Below are 19835 nucleotides of genomic sequence, written 5' to 3'. Positions count from 1 at the left end.
GGCAGGTGCTGTGGAGAAATCTATTCAATACGTCAGTACAAAATGTCCAACACGTATAAAATCATGCACTGTGTAATGCGTCGGTAGATAAACGGTAGAAATAACAATAAAAGCTTCTTGACTTGAATAAAAACGTCCAGTTTGAAAAAACAAATAAAAACAAATAAAAAAATACACATAATAATGAAATGTTGAATATTTTCATATAATATTCTTATTGAACCTGAATGAAGAAATGGAGACGTGTGAGATTTGATTCTTACCCTGGACAAGCTGACCTGCTTCAACACACAGCGCCGACACGAACCGAACCTCTCTCGGGCCAACAACGCCTTCCCAAACGCACCTTCTCCAATGTGACCCAAAACCATGTACTGCTCCATCACCCTGATATTATTAATAATAATATTAATTAAGTAATAAAGTATATGATTTATTCCATTGCTGCATGGCAATGTTTACATTTTTTTTACAATAAATCAAAGTAAAAAAATAGATATTTATATATATATATATATATATATATATAAACTACAAATATATGAAAAATATACACTAATAATGATAATATAAATTTTTTTTATTGGTATTCGAAAACAAACGTTTTTATTTCATTATATTTACTGCAGATGGACAGAAGCAGCTTTTTTTTAACTAAAATAAAATGTATTACATGTAAAATCATTATAATAGTTGTTATTATAAAATGAATAATTAAGCATCTATAACAAGTAAATAAGGGCAAACGTGTAACCATGGCAACCGCACAACAGTTCCGCCGGTGTTAATCGGAATTTCTCAAATAAAGTTTTAAAAACACACGAATAATAAAACATCAAACACACACACACACACACACACACACACACACACACACACAAACACATTGACAGAGAGGAAGTTAAGTTTCACTTACAGTCGCTGTGAAATGTGAAAAATGTCCAGAATCTCATGTCCAATAGGAGACAAGAACCTGCTCAGGAGAAACACACGCACACAACTGGTGGCTACGTGATGACGTAGAAAGCGTGCGTGAAGGACGCACAGACAGAGCCCACGTGACTAACCCGGAAACATGCTCAGGAACGTGTAGAGCAGGGGTTGCCGAGCAGCATGCGGCTCTTACGTTCATATCGAAGTTTGTGTTTGTTTTTAATGTGCGTGTTTAATACGGTATTATTAAGATTTAAATGATTTTGCCCCTATTGGGAAACTTTGCGGTATTTTCATTTCAAGCGACGCGAACAAGCACATAAAAAAACACAAACTTCTATATGCAAATTGTTTACTTGCATTTTAAGTAGAAAAAATTGTTTAAAGTTCTTAAAATGGCAGCAGGAAAAAAATGCACAGCAAAACGAAAATATGAAGCTGAACACAGGACGTTTTTTAAGAGTTTGGGAGAGTTGATTTTTTTTTGTTGTTGAATGTAATGACGTCATTCTGCCTTATGTCAGGCGTCATTAGAGCATTTCAAATCTTCAGCACCACTTCAGATCACTCCATGCTAACATCAACCAGGAATTACAAAAAGGCACTGAACTTCACAAACACAAGTTGGTCACTTTGAGAAGTCAGGCAGAAAAGCAAATACAGTTTGAACAGGTTTAGAACATTATAGAAGCTAAAAAGCCAATCGATGAAGGGGAGTTCATTATAAATGCCTCAGTGACACGGATATGAATCTCAGTTGCACTCTGACCTGAAATGGCAGAAGTCCCACTAAACAACATGTATAGTAAAAGAAAAACTACTGTAAATTATTATATTTCTGTTTGTAGACTTGATTGAACTGAGAGTTTGTGTGTGTGAGACACAATGTTCATTGTTGAAAATGACTGGCCTGTGGTCTTAGTACTGTAGGAGTCCATTTCTGTCATTACCATGTTGGTGTGTGACATTTACAATAAATCTGGCTGAGCAGAGGTGTGTGTGTGTGTGTGTGTGGGTGTGTGTGTCTTGACTGGTTGGCCACCCCTGGTGTAGTGACTGTGGAGTGAATTATTCTTGAATTATTATATGTAATTAGTAAATATTTACATATATTCCTTAATTATTATGAGGCGTTTTAAATACTTGACAGCATCAAATCTTTTAAGTAAATACTACTAATAAAGTTCTTAACATTTGTTGTATTTTTATTTTTTGTATTTAAAAACATTAAAAAAAAAAAGTCACAGAAATCCCATGTGAACATTTGATGTGAACTTTAACTGAGGATTTTGAGTTGCACTTGCAGGATTGTGAGTTCTTAATAAACTGGCCAGTCATTATGTACACAACACAGTGTCCTAACAACAAGCATGACTGAGTGTGTGTGTGTGTGTGTGTGTGTGTGTGTGTGTGTGTGTGTGTGTGTGTGTGTGTGTGTTGGAAATTGTACGGAGTAGGTTTGTGAGCATGTGCACACTGTATGATAAAGCGAACTAAACACATTCCTAACTTTTATCTCTCTCTCACACACACACACACACACACACACACACACAAGTAAAGAGTCAAGAGCATAGGGACAAAACAAAACACAGCATGTAGACAGTTGTAAGACTTTATTATTATTTGTATTTGTACAGAACGGCTAATATATAAATTAGCATTAAATGTTATCATGTTAATTTCATCTACACGGTTTCATGTTTGTTTTCTGCTCATGAAGGTTAGATTATTAGGATGTGAGGAATCTAGATGTTTTTATATCTTGCTCCTGATAGATTATTCTGAAAAAATACCACTTTCTGTTTTTACCTTCAAGCCACAATATCCTTAGTTCATTCTGCAAAATAGAAATATACATTCAGTCTAGAGTTTAATGGATGTGAAAATAGATGTGTGAAATGCTGAGTATTTTTCTCTCTAATTTGTATCTAAAATAGGAGATACATGTTTTACTGATCATCCAAACACCAAGTAAACAAAATCAATAGAAATAGAAAATAAACTATATAAAAATGATCATCCTAAAACATGCATTCTCTCTCTCCCACACACACACACACACACACACACACACACACACGCACGCACGCACGTATTATATAACGTTACCCTTTAATAAGACTTTTAGAGATGTAAAGCAGAATGGAAACTGAAGCACTCATTAAATGACCCACAATATGATTTTATGTGCAAAAGGAAAAGTGACAAAACTGAAAGAAACCAAAAAATCTTTCTCTTTCTCGCTCAACTTCTTTCCTTTCTGTTTCTCATCACAGCTCACAGATCATAGTCTCCATGGCGAAGTGGTTCTCAAAATGCCGGATCTTGCGACAGTTCAGAGCTTCACGTTTCTGCAGACCTAAAATTCAGAAACAGAAACAGGATGTTAGGTGTGTGTGTGTGTGTGTGTGTGTGTGTGTGTGTGTGTGTGTGTGTGTGTTTGCCAAGGAACGATATTTTAATAAGTTTGTCTGATTATATAAACCACAACAAAATCTATCATCTGTCTATCAGGGGTTTAAAAAGTGACACAAATTCACTGCTTCTGCACTGGAAGATCTCAAACCCTGATACCGTGGGTGTGTATTACTTACACACATCTAACCTGCTCTGCTTACAGAGGTGTTTTGGGCTTTAAAGTAAAAAAAAAAAAAAAAAAAAAAAAGGCAGTTTTTCTTTAATGCTGTTTGTAGGTTCTGTACGCAAGTCAGTCAACATCCGATCACATTTTTACTCAGGACGTCTCTCTGGAGTTGCAGGTGGACATAAGAAGGAGTTCTGATTGGGCATTGGGGCATCGCTGTGATTACTGTTGGGTGCTGAAGGAATGAAGTGTAGAAGTAGAAGTCTGTGTCTGCCAGGAAAGAACTCTCCACCAAAAAAAAACAAACTTCCTATGAGTAAAATATTTTGTTGCTATGAAAAAAAAATCCCATCTTTTTACGCCTTTATGTTACACTGTACACTCAGTGAAACACGGTGGTGGCAGCGTCATTCGTCAGCTCTAAGTCTCGAGTCAATACAGAGGGGTTTTAACGTTAGAACCTGCAGGTCTCAGTCAGAAGATGAAGAACGTTTTAGGATAAGTCTAGGAGTGGGTTCAGGATGAGAAGATCAAAATGGACCTGTGTGTGTGTGTGTGTGTGTGTGTGTGTGTGTGTGTGTGTGTGTGTGTGTGTGTGTGTGTGTATTCCTACCCAGTATGGTGTCTCGGCGCTGCAGTTTGTATGTGTCTTTGTTTCGGCACACTTTATAGATGTAGGAACCCAGAGGTTTGATGTCATCCATCTTCTCGGTCACAATCATCTGCTCATGCACCAGATACGTCTGAGGCAGGTAGGTTCCAGCCTGGAAACACACACGCGTTAAATATAAGATTATAATGTAAATATATTGGAATCAATTTAGTACCTGCCCTGTGCTTGTACATTAGTTTACACTCGATATTTAATCTGAAAGTGACATTCAGGCTGCAGGAACCTGAGTCACCCGGATCTTTTGTCCTTTTTTTTTTTTTTTTTTTCCTTAAACTGTAGATTTGTTATGACAGAGAAGGGAAATCCGTCTGAGAGTGTGTTAGCAGTTTGCGTGCACACACACACACACACATACACCCACCCACCCACACACACACACACACACGACGGAATGTAAACAGGGTTCCCACCCTTTCAAGGACACCAGATTCAAGGACTTTTTTAAAGCACTATTTATGTATAATCAAGCAGCTATCAAATTCACATCCCAGAATCCCAGAGTCATGAAAGACTTTTTACAGTACTTAACATTTCACTTACACTTAACATTTACATACAAATTTGTTAAAGTAATAATGAGGTTAAAGATGTGTAGGTTTTATAAATGTCGATTTTTTTTGAGTGGTCATGTTTAATTAAATCCTTTGAAGTCATTTCTTACTGGAAATATTCAAATAACAAGTGCAAAATGTGCAAAAAAGGTTTAAAATACTAAATATATATATATATAAAATCATATACGCTGATATACACGTATTCCTCCTGTAGAAAAGTTATAATAAAATGCTTAGTGTGACTTTAATGTATTAAAGACAGTGATATTATGAGAACAGATTTAGAGAACACGTTATATATAGTGTGGTATTATATATATTTATTTTTGATTTAATACAAGCACTTTCAAGGGCTTATATTCATGTGTCTGAAATTCAAGTACTTTTAAGAAGTGTATTCACCCTGAATAAAAAGAATAAACAGTGATGATTCTCTCACCTTCAGCTTGGCCAGAAGATCTACCAGGTCATGAGGAGGCATTACCACGGACGTGTTCAGAGGAATCACATAGCATTTATCCAAACTCAGATCCAAATAAGCTGTCAGCCTCTGAGGATCACACACACACACACACACACACACACACACACACACACACACACACACACACACACACACGTTATATGTTATTTTATATCACAACATTATTTAATATAATTGGGAAAATGATAGAGAGGAAAGGTTGTCTTGTGTTCTGTGTGTGTGTGTGTGTGTGTGTGTGTGTGTGTGTGTGTGTGTGTGTGTGTGTGTGTGTGTGTGTGTGTGTGTGTGTGTGCTCCTTACCCGTTTGAAATCATGCACAATGACGGCCGGGTCGCTGTCGCTGAATTTGGGAACCGGGATGTTGATGAGCTCCACCTCCTCGTCCTCCAGCACTTGCACGATCTCGTCAATCCTACGCAAACCCACTGCAGGTTCCTCCATGTCATCATTCTCCTCCTGGATCCTGTAGTTCTCCTCACGGTACTTCACGCCACACACAAACACCTGCCCTTCCTACACACACACACACACACACACACACTTTCATCAGAACTTTAAAGCAGGTCTAAATCAGGTTCATGAACACACATAAGATAACTACAACTACAACTAAATAACTTAATAATGACATCATACTTTTTAGATCATATTTATAGATTATGCAGATGTTCCCACGTTATTGTTTTCACTCTCACAACTGCAAACAGCTTTTTTTTCTTGCTTGACGTTACACCAAAGAATAAGTTCCTACGCTCTGAAGACGATCTCATGGTGGAAAAATTATACAAAACTCTAAAACTGGAGACTCCTTCTGTAAATGCTACAAAAAAGAAACGGTTTATTAAACTTTAAATATGACGTAATTCATTCGCTGTGTGAGTTATTCTTATTGATCCAATCGATTCTTTACGAATCTTGTTGTTTGTGATGTTTGCACTCATCACATGTGCTGCACTCTTTTCTTTTCTCACCAGTTCTGTTTCTTTACATGTGGTTTGTGTCACTTAATGCTGCAGTTCTGTCTGCTCTCTCTGTCACACGTCACAGGACGTCACGGTTATTCTGTGTGCTAGAAACATTTAGATCTGAGGTCTTTAACCTTTTATACACCAGGTTTGGTTTAATATGTTAATAACCTGCTGGTGTTTGTTTGGACTTGGTGGTAAATGAGCTGCTGAAAACTAATCCACAATTTAAATGACCTGTTGAACAAATGTCATCAACAGTTCGGTTTTTAGTCGGATTGGAACCGAATGCAAAACAAAACAATTTTCTTCTGTTGTCATTTCAGTGTCAGGATCTTCTAGTAGCTCTGTAGGACAGATGAATCTTTTTATTAGTGACTATTAAGCTGATTTTCAGGTAAATCCTGCTCACCTGTGCTTTGAGGCCTTTTTTATTTTCCTACAGCAGCCTAAAGCGTTTTCATGATTGTATCATCAAATGAGAAAAAGGTCGAGCATTTTATTATTGTAACTGTATAGAGGAGAGATGCTGTTTTAACCTGGTTCCTTCTTTCTTTCATTTATTTACAAATGTGGTGTTTTTCTTGTCTGAGAATATTTAACACACAGTAGAAAAGTCTCATGCTGTGTCCTCACCTCCAACACGTAGTACCTGTACAGGTAAGCTCCGCCCACAATCACCCCAGACAACATGAGGGCCAGTCCCAGGTAGAAGCACCAGCACCACGCCCTCGACGGCTGGCTCACAACCTGAGCCGCTTCAGGGTCCTAGAGACAAACACACACACACACACACACACACACACACACACACACACACACATTTGTGTAGGTCAGGTCTGGCTGTGTGTAAATCACTACAACCTGAAAGTCACTGTGAAATGAATCTGTTAATTTATCACAAAGACGTATGTGGAATGAAAACGTTCCAGGGTTTTATATAACGGCGTGTCTGAGTGTCTGTCTGCTCCTGGTCCATGAGCGGAGGCTGAAAATGGAAGCTTTGTTCTTCAGAACAGGGTGACACCCGCATACAAACAAATCCGATTAAAACAATCAGCAATTATGTGTGAATGTGGAATCTGCATTACAGCCTCGACTCTGTAACGCACAAAGAATTCCTCATCGTTTTACAATAATCCGCTCGCTCAACGTGCCCGTACACGGGAATGATTACCAAACCCAACCCAATCGTTCATTCCATAACCGGCCTCAGGTGTCTGAGAGCACTTTAATAGTCACATCTTCCAAAAAAAACTTTATAGGAGACGTAGACACTGTCTCCTTCTTTTCCTCAGAATAAAAATATCGTGGTTTTATTCCACGCTATTCAAGACACTTACTGTAGTGTAGATAATGCAGTTTTTTAGGTTCACATGAATATGTTGCTCGATTAAACTTTAATTAAGTGAACGATCTGTTTTATCAAGACAGAAAAGGAAATAGTGAAGGAAAATGGCAACAATCCTTAACAATGTGTTGAGAGCAGCCAGGAAAAACTCCCCGAGACTCCTCTAGGTCATTAGAATGTCGATAGGACGAGTACAAAACACATCCTACAGACAGAGAAATCTATTAATTTATCCAACCAGGAGGAATTTCCACATATTAGAGCAGAACAGAGCGTTAGTATGTGTAAGTGGCAAAACCAGAATGATTTAAATGAATGGAATGTGAAGTGTAAAGATTATTGATACCGCAGTAAATTCAAGTGTAAACATGGGAATGAGTGTAAAAAGAGAAATATGAATATGAACAGATTCCTGAAGTGAGTCTCGGGTGAAACTGAGCTGTTGGGAGATTTCTATACTTGTAGTCCACATGGAACCATTCAGACCAACAGAACATCATAATTAAACTGAATTAAACAGCAGGTCAGGGTCAGAATCATTACATCACTAAAGATGTGTTGATGAAAAATTAAAAAAATTTAATGTATTTAAAATGAATAATGTGTTTGTGTGAAGCTGCTTTGTGACGATGTTTATACCTAAAACTATAAGTAAATAAGTTGTGCAGACTTTATTACTGTACACAGAAAACAGCAAAAGCCTGAAGCTTCTTCTGCTTATTATTATTATTATTATTATTACTTCAAAAAAAAGAGAAACGGAAGCTGCTGAAAGCCACGAGTGAAAACAGCTGCATACAAGAACCGAAACTAACTTTTATCTCGGAAATCTCACAACACAACACAACACAACACAACACAACACAACACAACACAACACAACTCGAACTACTAATAACTGTAACATTACTGTAACTGTACCAAGATTTGGGCAGAAGGAGAATAAACTTTACAGCACCGTGATGTTGATTCAAATTCTGAACAGCACAAAACAGTGTTTTATTTATTATATAAACATTAAACACACACACACACACACACACACACACACACACACACACACACACACACACACTTCATATACATTTCAGTTCTCAAATATTATTATTTAACATTCAATATTATAATATTTATTTACAGAAACCGACATCATACATTGTTTTCAGTAAACAAACAAACAACCATGTACAGTTCTCACTTTTCTTCTAATTTAAGAGGGACATTTTTATTGTTCATTTATTATTATTATGTTATGTGTTTATTACTCTTAATATTACTATTACTATTATTATTATTATTACATTATAGGAAGTGAACGTTTGCCAGTCCGTCCTGTTAGAAAGCACATTTAAGATAAACTATAAAATGGACATCAGACCACATGAGGAGTGAGAGAATAGAAAGAGAGAGAAAAAGAAAGAGAGCAAGAGAGAGAGAGAGAGAGAGAGAGAGAGAGTGAGAGAGAGAGAGAGAGAGAGAGAGAGAGAGAGAGAGAGAGAGAGAGAGAGAGAAAGAGAGAGAGAGAGTGAGAGAGAGAGAGAGAGAGAGTGAGAGAGAGAGAGAGAGAGAGAGTGAGAGAGAGAGAGAGAGAGTGAGAGAGAGAGAGAGAAAGAGAGAGAGAGAGAGAGAGAGAGAGAGAGAGAGAGAGAGAGAGAGAGAGAGAGAGAGAGAGAGAAAGAGACCCATGCAAAAACTTGCCCTGACAGGTTTTGCATTTCAAAGGTGTCCGGTATTTTTGAGACGAGTCAGGCCTTAAGAGTAACTGAAACTGCTGTGTGTGTGTGTGTGTGTGTGTGTGTGTGTGTGTGTGTGTGTGTGTGTGTGTGTGTGTGTGTGTGTGTGAAAAACAAAGAAAAACAATATGGCCGTTTTAGGAGCTAATCGTAGGAGTTCACTTAGCCCTAAATACAACTATTGGTTTTTACATAAAGACCCGCACACACACTCACGCGCACACACGCACACACACACATGTATAGAAACACACAGGGGCGTAGCCATCATTTCAAAAGTGGTGGGGACGAAATGTGTAGTGTTACCTTTTTTTTTTTCCTCCACTAAAAAAGTGAGGGGGACGAATTAACTTTTTATAAAAATGTCCCCCGTGTCCCCTGCGTAATCTACGCCCCTGGAAACACATGCAGTTCCACTGTTTCATACTGAAACTCAATCTGAAGACTCCCTGCTGTTAAACATTAACATAAAAGAAAAGTCAAATCAGACGTTAGGCCTTTCTCAACAATCTGTGTGTGTGTGTGTGTGTGTGTGTGTGTGTGTGTGTGTGTGTGTGTGTGTAATAAATGTAATGTAATAAATGTTATAAAATTGAGATGATTTTAAATGTGATTATTTTTTAGATGGTGTTTTAAGTTGATTAGTTTCTAAGATTAAATTTAAATTGTAAAAAGTTTGATTTAAATTCTCACATCAAAGCGTTCAGGTTTAAAGTCGAACCGGAAAGCGGATCTCTTTTTAGTAAAGAACCCAAGAGAGGATCAGTCAGAAATCTAGAACCCACATAGAACTGGACTTTTATATACTAAAACATCAAGATCGAACCTACAACATGGTTTAATTGATATTAATGTATATTGTATTGATGTTCACACTTCAAGGGTTCCTTAAGGGTTCTTTGGTTAATTTAGGGTTCTCGGGTTTCTGAAGCAGTTCCACCGGACTAAAAAAGGCTTCATATTTAAAATATAGATAAAGATAAAACAATGGTCCAGACAGAAACTCAGTTCTGTATTGTGCAGAAACACAATGGTATTAGTGCGCATTTCCCTGTTGCTGGGGTGGAACCGTGTCATGTTCATGAAAAAAAAGGAACCACATCTACAAGAACCGGGACCAGTTAGTACCATTTAATTTTCTTTGTAGGCATTTTATCTGTTAAAAAAAAGATAAATAAAAAGAACACCCTGAATCACTCTTTCTCTCTACACAAGGGCACAAACACGGAAATAATGTTACAGAGACCCGCGGCGAGAGATCAAAGTCCAGCACTAAACTCAAAGCTTTTTATCCTCCTCTTCATCATCCGGTGATTAAAGTGAGAGTGAGATCAGACACCAACACATCCTGAGGTCCGATCTCTCTCTCTCTCTCTCTCTCTCTCTCTCTCTCTCTCTCTCGCTCTGTCTGTCTGTCTGGTTTTTGCTGTAGAGAATACAGTGTGTTGTGTTGGCAGATGGTTACCTTGTCATCAGGAATGAGAGTCTCGCTGTCCTTCTTCACCTCCTTCTGTGCGAGAGCGGAATTAAACGTCACCTTGACCATGACGGAGGATTTATTCCGGAAAGATCAAGCAGGAGAAAATCCACACCGAGTCTCTCTCTTCTGTCTTCTCTTCTCGGCCAGCGACAGGATTCTGCTGTGACGCAGATATAAACACACACACACACACACACACACACACACACACACACACACACACACACACACACACGGAAGTTGAAGCTGTAAGCGACAGTAAGTCCTGGTTGGCCAGCAGGGGGCGCATCGAGTTTATTTGAGTATATTTATTCTAATACAGTATAATTAGATATTTAATATTTATTACAGCACATAGACATAAACATATCCGTTGGCAAACACACACACACACACACACACACACACACACGCTGTCCCTTTGGCTAGTTTTATTTTATTAATGTATACATATACATTGAAATAAATGTAACAAATATTATTTAAATACAGAACAAATCCATTCTATTCAAGAGGTCAGTCCAATCTTCCAACAACCACTAGAACCGGATTGTGAACCCGATATGTGAACAACAATAAGCGCCAGGAACAACACCCGCATGTTACACAAGTACTTGTGTGATTGTTGAATCTCTCATTCCATAATTATTCTCCTTTTGCCCTTAAAATAAGTTCCAGACTTCAGAGAAGATTTTGGGACGTGGCTAATGATGAAGATTAGTGTTTCTTCATCATTAATGGGATCAGATTGTGATTGTGATGAGGGTTTGGGAACCTATACATACACATACACACACACACACACACACACACACACACACACACACACACACATATATATATATATATACACACACACATATATATATATATACACACACACACACACACACACACACACACACACACACACACACACACACACACATATATATATATATATATACACACACACATATATATATATATATATATATACACACACACACACACACATATATATATATATATACACACACACATAACGTGGTATAACATTTTGCTAAGGTGTGCTGATGATTATCTCTGTGTGAAAGCCAATTTATTATACAATTGTATTTAATGGTATTGTGAAGGTTTTATGTGTGTAATTTAACAGAATGCAATGCTGACATGTTATATGTAATTCTTATTTATGTATTTCTTTTATTATTATTCTATTACTGATTCCTGTTGTGTGTTAGTCTCCTACATATTTGCAGATGGATGTGTTGAGACATGCTCAGGCAGATGATGAAGAAAGAGTCGTTCATGGTTTTTTGGAATAAAAGCATGTTAAACATTTAAGATAACACAAGAATAGTTGTTTATGGGTGTAAATACAAGGATTAAAAGGATGTCCTATATATTTTTTTACATTTTATGATTAAATAAGGAACTCAAAGGTTTTTGTGACGATGTAAGAACATATTCTCCTGAAATATAGTTTCAAGGAATCCTAGTTTCTGTACTATGGTTGTACAACATTTGGATTTTGGCTCAAACATATACACACACTCACACACACACACACACACACACACACACACACACACACACACACACACACACACACACACACACACACGTTGTCAGAGACTGCAGAAAATTGTGAGCAGGTCATTTCTAGAGGAAAAACGAGCTTTTTTGGTGCCATCTTTATGCTTGTGCAGTTTATATTATAGTAAACATTAGCATAGCATAGCATAGATGGCATGAGGACCATGAGATTCATGAGGAACATCATTTTTTCCCCATGATGCTGTGCTGTGTCTGACTCCCTTGCACAGAACTATTATTCCTGTAATCATTTTTGTTCTCCTACCAACGTCCTGTGCAGATCCTTGGTCCCCTGACAGTGAGACTGATTTAGCATGTTATTTTAGCTATTAATAGTCAATGAAACAAGATTAGTTCCTGTCATCACATCTCATCTATTCAAACAAAAGCAACAAATCATCAATTTCTTGTAAGTGTGTATAAAATGACTAATAAAAAGTGGATCAGTATTTATCTCTATTGCTGTGGTTTATCTGGAAATAAAACACTCTTACGGGGAAGTATTTTTATCTTGCTATTAAAAAATAAAATACTTCTCATTAGCAGTTTTAGTCCATATTGGAGTTTCCCCGGGTGTGTTGCTTTATTTTGCCTCCAGTTAAGGAAATCTAGTAAAGATCCAGTTACATATTTTACTGTATGTGTTTTCCTGGGGGGGGTTGTTTGTTTCAGTTTTTCTGTATCCTACAGAATGAGATCTTTATTTTAAAAAGTACATTTTTTATCGTGAACAAATAAGTAAAACTACATGGTAATTCTTTATTTAAAAATAACACACATTTCTTTTACATTTCTTTCAATACCCTTTCTGGGGGAAAGTCTGTATTTTACGTAAATGTATGTGATTGGATGAACCAGAACAGAGGAAAACACAGATTCGCTGAACTATAGCATTTTAGTGATTTCTTACAGAGGGTCAGATGGGAAAAGTTCTTCTAAAGATCACAGGTGAAAGACACCAAGGGAGTTTTCACACCTAGTTCATTTGAGCTCTCAAAACGCTCTCGGAGCGGTTCAGTGTGTATATGTGAACAAACCGAGTGATCTCAGACCCCTTAAAAGGTCCTAGAAGTGAACCGTACTCAGACCACCTCCGATCATTGGACAAGACACCTGTCAGTCAAGATATACAGGTGAATGACTGGTGTCTCGTCCAATGATTGATAAGTTTACATTCACACACTATACCAACCTTTTCCAGTTTGTCTGACTTGTCGTTGTGTTTTTGAATTTGTTAATTTGTTTTTAAATTTGTTATTTTGTTTTCGGATTTGTTAATGTGTTTTGCACTTCTCGGCCACCGTAGCTTTGCGTTTCGTTTCGCTAAATGTCCCTGGAGGCTTGCCATACCTGCAGCCGTGTTCCGTCACTGCTGAAACACAGGACTTTGCGACATGGCAGGTTGCGTGGTCTTGTGGCCGTGAGGTCTTATGAAGAAAGCTGTGCACTTGTTGATATTTGGAAAGAGGATGGCAATTAAACGCCAACTATTCTCAACAAATAAAAACATAAAAGTGTTTATTTTGTTTTCTCATAAACTGAAGGAAAGGGGCTACAGCAGAACAGCACTACAATGTCGCGTACAAGTGAGAAAACTACGACAGCAGTACACGAGCACACGTGATAAAATGCGTCGAAGTGGGGGGTCTGCTGAAATCAAGGATTCCTGTCCGATCTATGACGATTTGAATGAAATTTTGGGTGCAAGCCCTTGTGCCATTGTGAATACCCAAAATCCCATTGCTGCACAGAATTCTGGGTTCTTATGAGGTTGAGGTGTGAACACGAAAGGGTCTGAGATCACTTTAATACTAAAGAGGACCAAAAAGAGAACTGGGTTCCCTTCTGACTCTTTTATATTGTGAACACGAAAAAGGGTCTGAGATCACTTTCTGGTTCACTTTAAGTGAACTGAGTTTGGTTCTTTTAAAACGAACTATATGTGAAAACACCCCAAGATTCATGTGAACACCAGGATTACAACACAACAACAGTCAAAAGACGACTCATTAGTTCCAAGTCATTTAAAAGAATTGTGCAGAATGAATCAGTCCTGATAGTTTGTGTTTTAAAAAACTGTGGTCCATCACTGCTGGCAGGCGAAGTGAATTCAGAAGGCATCACACAGCAGAAATCGTGACACTCAAACCTTTCTATCGCTTTTTGTTAAGGAGCCACCAGGGGGCGCCACGGGAGTCCATACCATAAAGAGAGACAAGAACAAAGGCCTAAAAATGCAAAATACACAGGAACAAGACCACAGTACACATAGAGCAGGGCCGGGTTTAGCCAATTATAGTAGTGTGGGCTGATAATGAAATAATAAGAGGGCAATTAGTGGTAGTGGCCCAAACACCTAATCCAGTAGCCCCATGATATTTACACAATTAGAAAAAAAATCTAATTTAAACTAAAAGTGGTGCTAATGAAAACTTGAAACCTTTAACATGTAGTTGCAAAAAACCCTGCATAATCTTGTTTTTATTGGATCAGATAAGTTCTCAAATGAAATCAAATCCTAAATCAACTCATCAAACCTAATTTCAATACAAAATCAGAACATTCAGAAATGTTTGCACTTTTAAAGAACTTTTCCCAAAGACAGTATCAGAACATCATATAACATTTTTTTTTTGCTGCTTTTTATTTTAAAATATATATTTATTCCTCACTTTATTACTGTATAATGAAATTTGTATTGTTTATCAGTTATATCCCAATTTCTTATGTGCTGTCCATCCATCTTCAGCATTAGTCTCCTGTTTCTGTTGGCAAAAACCTTAACGAATTCATCCGAGTCTAAAGTATTTGTTATGGATTTCTCATGGGGAAGGATCTTCTACATTTCTTTTATGTGATATGGTGAGATGACAGGGGTTTAGGATTCTTGACAGAGTTGGAAGGAACTTTCAAATGTTGAGGGCACAACAATCCCCGGATCTACAGCCATGGTCATGTGAGCTACCAGCAAGGATACAAGGAGCGTACATGGCAAAGATACACACATCCTTCACTCAAGTAGAAGTACAGATACTCATGTTTGAAAATACTCTGGTGACTACTGTTTTGAGAGTACAGATATTTGTATAAAACCGTAATGAGTGAAAGTAAAACGATGATACCAGAAAAAATCTACTTAAGAACAAAGTATTTGTACTTGATGTTCCCTCCTCTGGTACACGACAGAAGCTTTCATTAACTGCACAAAAAATACAAACTGAGAAAAGCAGACGTTCGAAGCCAGTATGGAGCTGAAGCTTGTAAGTGTGTCGGACATAAATATGTTCTATGATTCAGGGCCGAGGCCTTGTGGGGGGCGGGACTCTGTGTATGAGTGGGGCTTTGTGGAGGCGGGGCTTGATTGGGGCGGGACTTTGTGTAGATCTGTTGCAGGACTCTTCACTGTTCATTGGCTGTAAGCTGCTGCCCAAACAATGAAAAAAAATGTTTCACCTTTGGCTAAAATAATAAAATCAAACTTTGATTGGGTGGGCAAAATGTAAATTTTGGGCAGGCTAAGCCCACCCCTGCCTACCTGGGGTGATTCATGACACGTGCAGGGTTTAAATAGTAATGCAGTTGTAGATTTCTGGTCACCATGAAAATGTTGCCGTTTAAAAATCGGGTGAGATGCGAGGAACGGTGTACAGAGAAACAAGGAGGAACTGCATAATCAGGAATAAGGAGAATGAGGGAATGTGAGGAACTGCACTGTGAGGAATTGGGAGATGGGAGGAAGTGCATTCTGAGGAACTTTCTCAGAACGAGGAGCCCTCGCTCCTGATGATAGATGTGAGGAGACGCGAGGAACTGCAACGCGTGTAACGAAGAAATGCGAGGAACCGCATTCAGACATTTCTTTGGCGTTTAATTTGTTGGAATAGGAATAAATCTAAAAAGATGGTGCTTTTCACACCACTTGATATTTGTTACACCATCTTCTCCTGCCTTCTACAGCTTCACACATCCTGTCAAGATATCACGTCTTCTTTCACACGTGTAACCAACATCTAATCAACTGTTCGCTTCATCTCAGGCAACTGTTATTTCACTGAGTCTTACGATTCTAATTCTGAAGAGACACATCACAGATGTAGCACCTGATCAGATTAACACTTTATTTATTTAACCCTGTGTGTGTGTGTGTGTGTGTGTGTGTGTGTGTGTGTGTGTGTGAGTTTGCAGAATGACAGCAGCAGCACCTTGAGGTTGCTCGGCTCCCTGATCTCAGGCTGGGATTTCCTTTCAACCTCAAGCCTCCATTTTACATACCTGCAGAGAAAGAAAGAGAGAGAGGGAGAGAGAGAGAGAGAGAGAGAGAGTGGGAGGCCAACTTAAAATATAAAACGATAAAACAAAAAGGGATTGACATTTCAAATTTATCCTTCATGATGTGGAATGAACTTGTATTAGTTTCTGCTCGAATAAGACAAAGAAAACAATTCTTTAAATAAACAAGACGAATACAGAGGGACACTTGTGCATTGTGTGAAAGTGAAGTGAAAGAAGAACATGCAGAAGTGCTGCGGTTCCTCTATTTCTCTTCATTTCCCAAAACAGCGCCTGTAGACTGAGCTCCCGGTATGCGTACGATACAATACAACTTCTCTCTACCGCCCCTTTATTCAGCTCAGACAGGAAGCGATTGCGACAGGTATTTAATCACCTTGCTCTCTGATTGGCTGGTCTGGTCCGGCCTGGCTCACTCTCTGACCGAGTGGGATTCAGAAAGTCTGTGGGAGGAAGTGTGTAATGAGGGAAAGGTAAAGAGTTGACAATTTGGTAAGACAGGATGTTTAAGGTTCGTTTGGAGGAAGACATACAGGCAGCTCCAAACTATCCGCTTTAATTTGATGCCACGATCCAAATCAGGTGAACTGTGAGACTTGTGTATCTTCTATATGAACAGCATTTCACCCCGAGGCCTTCAGTGATGTTCTACATTATGAAGCAGTAGCAACGATAGTCACCCGAGGTTTCCTGCGTTTTTTCCGTGCTTTATGGGTTTGCTGTGAATTTGAAATGATGGTTAAATGTTCTGGAAAGAAAACACAAAATTATAAGAAAAAAACGTAACAACCGTTTTAAACAGTTTCTGCGACCTTTAAACACGAAGTCCAGCTTTTCCTAAAAAGTCCGTCTCGTTGTAAGAGCATGTGGTCGAACAGTTTCCTCTCCTCTGTCAGCCGTTGCGAAATGAAAAAACAGCGATTAAATCCACACGGATATATTTGAGATCGCGTCGTCTGATACAGCTGCGATTTGCGCTCTCTGACCGTCCGATCAAAGGACGTGAAAATGGCGACGTGTTCTGACGCCTCGAAGTGTGCGGTCTGATTGCGGTCTGATGGGCCACAGCAACAGCTTCAAGCAACATAAAATGTATGGTAAAGAAATCTCACATTGCTGCCTTTACCGCAACACACATTGTGACAGCTGAAATTTGATTGGCTGGAAATGCTAACTTATATAAACACTCAATTGTGCACGAGAGAAACGCTATAAAATGAAGAGAATAGACCATTAAAGGTATATTAAAACGTGCGTCAGTGATTCCGATGGAGTTCAGAGCTTGCTGACCCTGACGGCCCTCCACTGTTCCATACTAATGAATTAGATGCAGCGTTACCGCTACACCGGATTCCCGAACCCTGTTCCAGCGTGACGACGTGCATCGTGAAGACATGGTGTGAAGGTTAGATGAAAGAACCTAAGTGTCCCGCAAAGACCCCTGACCCCAGTGAACACCTTAGAAATGAAACGAACCAAAATCCAGGACTTGCTACAGACAGAACGGTGCGTTAAAATGTTGGACTTTATTAGGGGGAATTTGGAAGGTTCTGTTTGTGTGCATCACATTTTCAGGGGTGTATAAACGCGTCATTTCACACCGGGCTTTAAGACGATTTATCACCGTGCCGTTCTCCGTATATAGCTCGATCTCTAAGCCGTGTATCTGAAACTCCGTTGGCTGGTGCTTGCTGTCACAATCTGACTTTTTGTTTTTGAAGGAAACAACATCAAACTACGGAGTCAAATCACAGCTACTAATCCATTTCACGAGGACGTTAAGCGTTCTCAGAGGACCGGAGTTATAACCCCCCTGCTTGGTGTCCTTCACATCATGTCTGAAAGTACCTGAACAAACTTCCACAGCATGAACCAAACCCCGGGGAGATTTTGAGAGGAAGTGAAAGAAGTCACATAAAAAAATCGGATCGAGATGCGACCCGCTACAACACGTGACTAATAAACATAAACACTGGTGTGCTTGTGGACTCGCTGTGTGATGGGGTGTGCGATGGGGGAAGTGGCCTCCTCAGGAACTGAACAGGATGGTAATTTTTTTTATTAACTAATTTATTGCCTGTTTATTACCTGTTTATTACCTGTAAGGATCTTCTCCAGCGAGACACTTCTGGGTTTGTTTCCAGAAACCACCAAGCTGCAGTACCGCTGTAACACCGTTTCATATTTATTTATTTCAAGGATTTCAGTCAATTTCAAACATATTTTTATACATATCTTTGTAAAAGATGTGAAAGACTCTTTGTCTGAATTAAACAATAAACAGTGAACCAGGTCTAAAAAATAAGAGATAAAATGTCAAAAAGTAGACAGGTTGCCAGATTTGGTTCAAATCACTCCTAACTTTTTTGGGAACCTTGACTACTATAGTCCTCATATTTTTTTTAAATATTTGTAATATCGTACTTATGAATAAATCTTCTCCTTTTGCGAGCGTTTCTTAATCCTTAGACCCGCCCGAACTCACTCACTCATCTGATCTATGATCCGATTCTGTACCCTGACCCGAGAAACTCGAATAATGTTTTAACATGCGAGGAATAAAAATAATCAGCGGTGTGATGCGGAAAGGCCTGCTGAAAAAAATACACTAAAAACCATCGCAGAAAATCGAATGGATTCCACTTATAACATCATTTAAACCATTAGCTTATTAACACCACCACCAAATTTCCAATGTATCTGTAGCATGTTTGTGTTTATCATTAAATCATTATCACCAAAGAAACCCAGCATTGAATCATTGAACCAGCATAGAAATGTTTAATGGTGTCCAGTAAACGCCAACAGTTTATTATTGGTCTTTAATAGTATCATATAGAACATACCGCTAACACAAAACACCAAATATCAGTCACACGAGTACAGTTTCCCTTCAATCAATAGCTCCAATCCCCATTAGAACCGTCAAAACCATTAACAATTCTCAAGGAGTCTGTTTCATTTCTACTGTTTCCACCCCAACTAGAATTATTTCATAGGAAACCTATTCATGGTGAAATCAGCATTAGGTCAATTCTCTTTGTGAAATAATCCCCTATTATTTACTCTGTAAATGATTTGTTACTATACAGACAATAACGTATTAATATTGCACACGAATATACACCTTGGTTACGCTCTGTCAAAAATCTCAATCAATTCCATACACATTCGTAACAATATTTGAAAGTTTATTTGTTAAATCTT

At 38.4% G+C, this 19835-nt stretch overlaps 2 protein-coding genes and 1 long non-coding RNA gene across 6 annotated transcripts in view; 1 reads left to right on the top strand and 2 right to left on the bottom strand.

The window, feature by feature from the left end:
- LOC310723873 (serine/threonine-protein kinase Nek5) overlaps positions 1–1397 on the bottom strand; it is a 9557-nt gene extending 8160 nt beyond the window's left edge. For 3 of the 4 annotated variants that reach the window (XM_083537333.1, XM_083537334.1, XM_083537336.1), the window contains exons 1-2: positions 917–1379; positions 264–387 (exon numbers count right to left, since the gene is read on the bottom strand). In XM_083537333.1, the coding sequence (XP_083393459.1) occupies positions 264–383 (120 nt within the window). In that variant the 5' untranslated portion in view covers positions 384–387; positions 917–1379. Of the gene's footprint in view, positions 1–263; positions 388–916 lie in introns of all 4 variants that reach the window. The other variant, XM_083537335.1, reaches the window with a different exon arrangement.
- Positions 1398–2532: 1135 nt separating this feature from the next.
- Positions 2533–11015, bottom strand: LOC310723907 (integral membrane protein 2B-like). The gene is made up of 6 exons (XM_083537400.1): positions 10746–11015; positions 6833–6964; positions 5532–5744; positions 5187–5297; positions 4134–4284; positions 2533–3295 (listed from the first exon to the last, which is right to left on the bottom strand). Exons 1-6 carry the CDS (start codon positions 10824–10826, stop codon positions 3207–3209), a joined length of 777 nt encoding a protein of 258 aa, XP_083393526.1. The 5' UTR covers positions 10827–11015; the 3' UTR covers positions 2533–3206.
- A 6298-nt stretch (positions 11016–17313) lies between these two features.
- Positions 17314–18287, top strand: LOC310723915. Its single transcript, XR_014532862.1, has 3 exons — positions 17314–17494; positions 17697–17991; positions 18054–18287. It is a non-coding gene; the product is annotated as an uncharacterized lncRNA (long non-coding RNA).
- The last annotated feature ends 1548 nt before the right edge of the window (positions 18288–19835 follow it).

Source organism: Silurus aristotelis, assembly GCF_946808225.1.
Source record: "Silurus aristotelis genome assembly, chromosome: 3".
Classification (NCBI taxonomy): domain Eukaryota; kingdom Metazoa; phylum Chordata; class Actinopteri; order Siluriformes; family Siluridae; genus Silurus; species Silurus aristotelis.
This window is presented reverse-complemented; position numbering and strand designations above follow the sequence as displayed.

Coding starts and splice junctions, on each gene's coding strand:
- LOC310723907 (XM_083537400.1), bottom strand. CDS start 10,826: ATGGTCAAGGTGACGTTTAATTCCGCTCTCGCACAGAAGGAGGTGAAG. Junction 5,745..6,832: donor ACAGGTACTACGTGTTGGAG/GTGAGGACACAG, acceptor GTGTGTGTGTAG/GAAGGGCAGGTGTTTGTGTG. Junction 5,298..5,531: donor TTGTGCATGATTTCAAACGG/GTAAGGAGCACA, acceptor TGTGATCCTCAG/AGGCTGACAGCTTATTTGGA.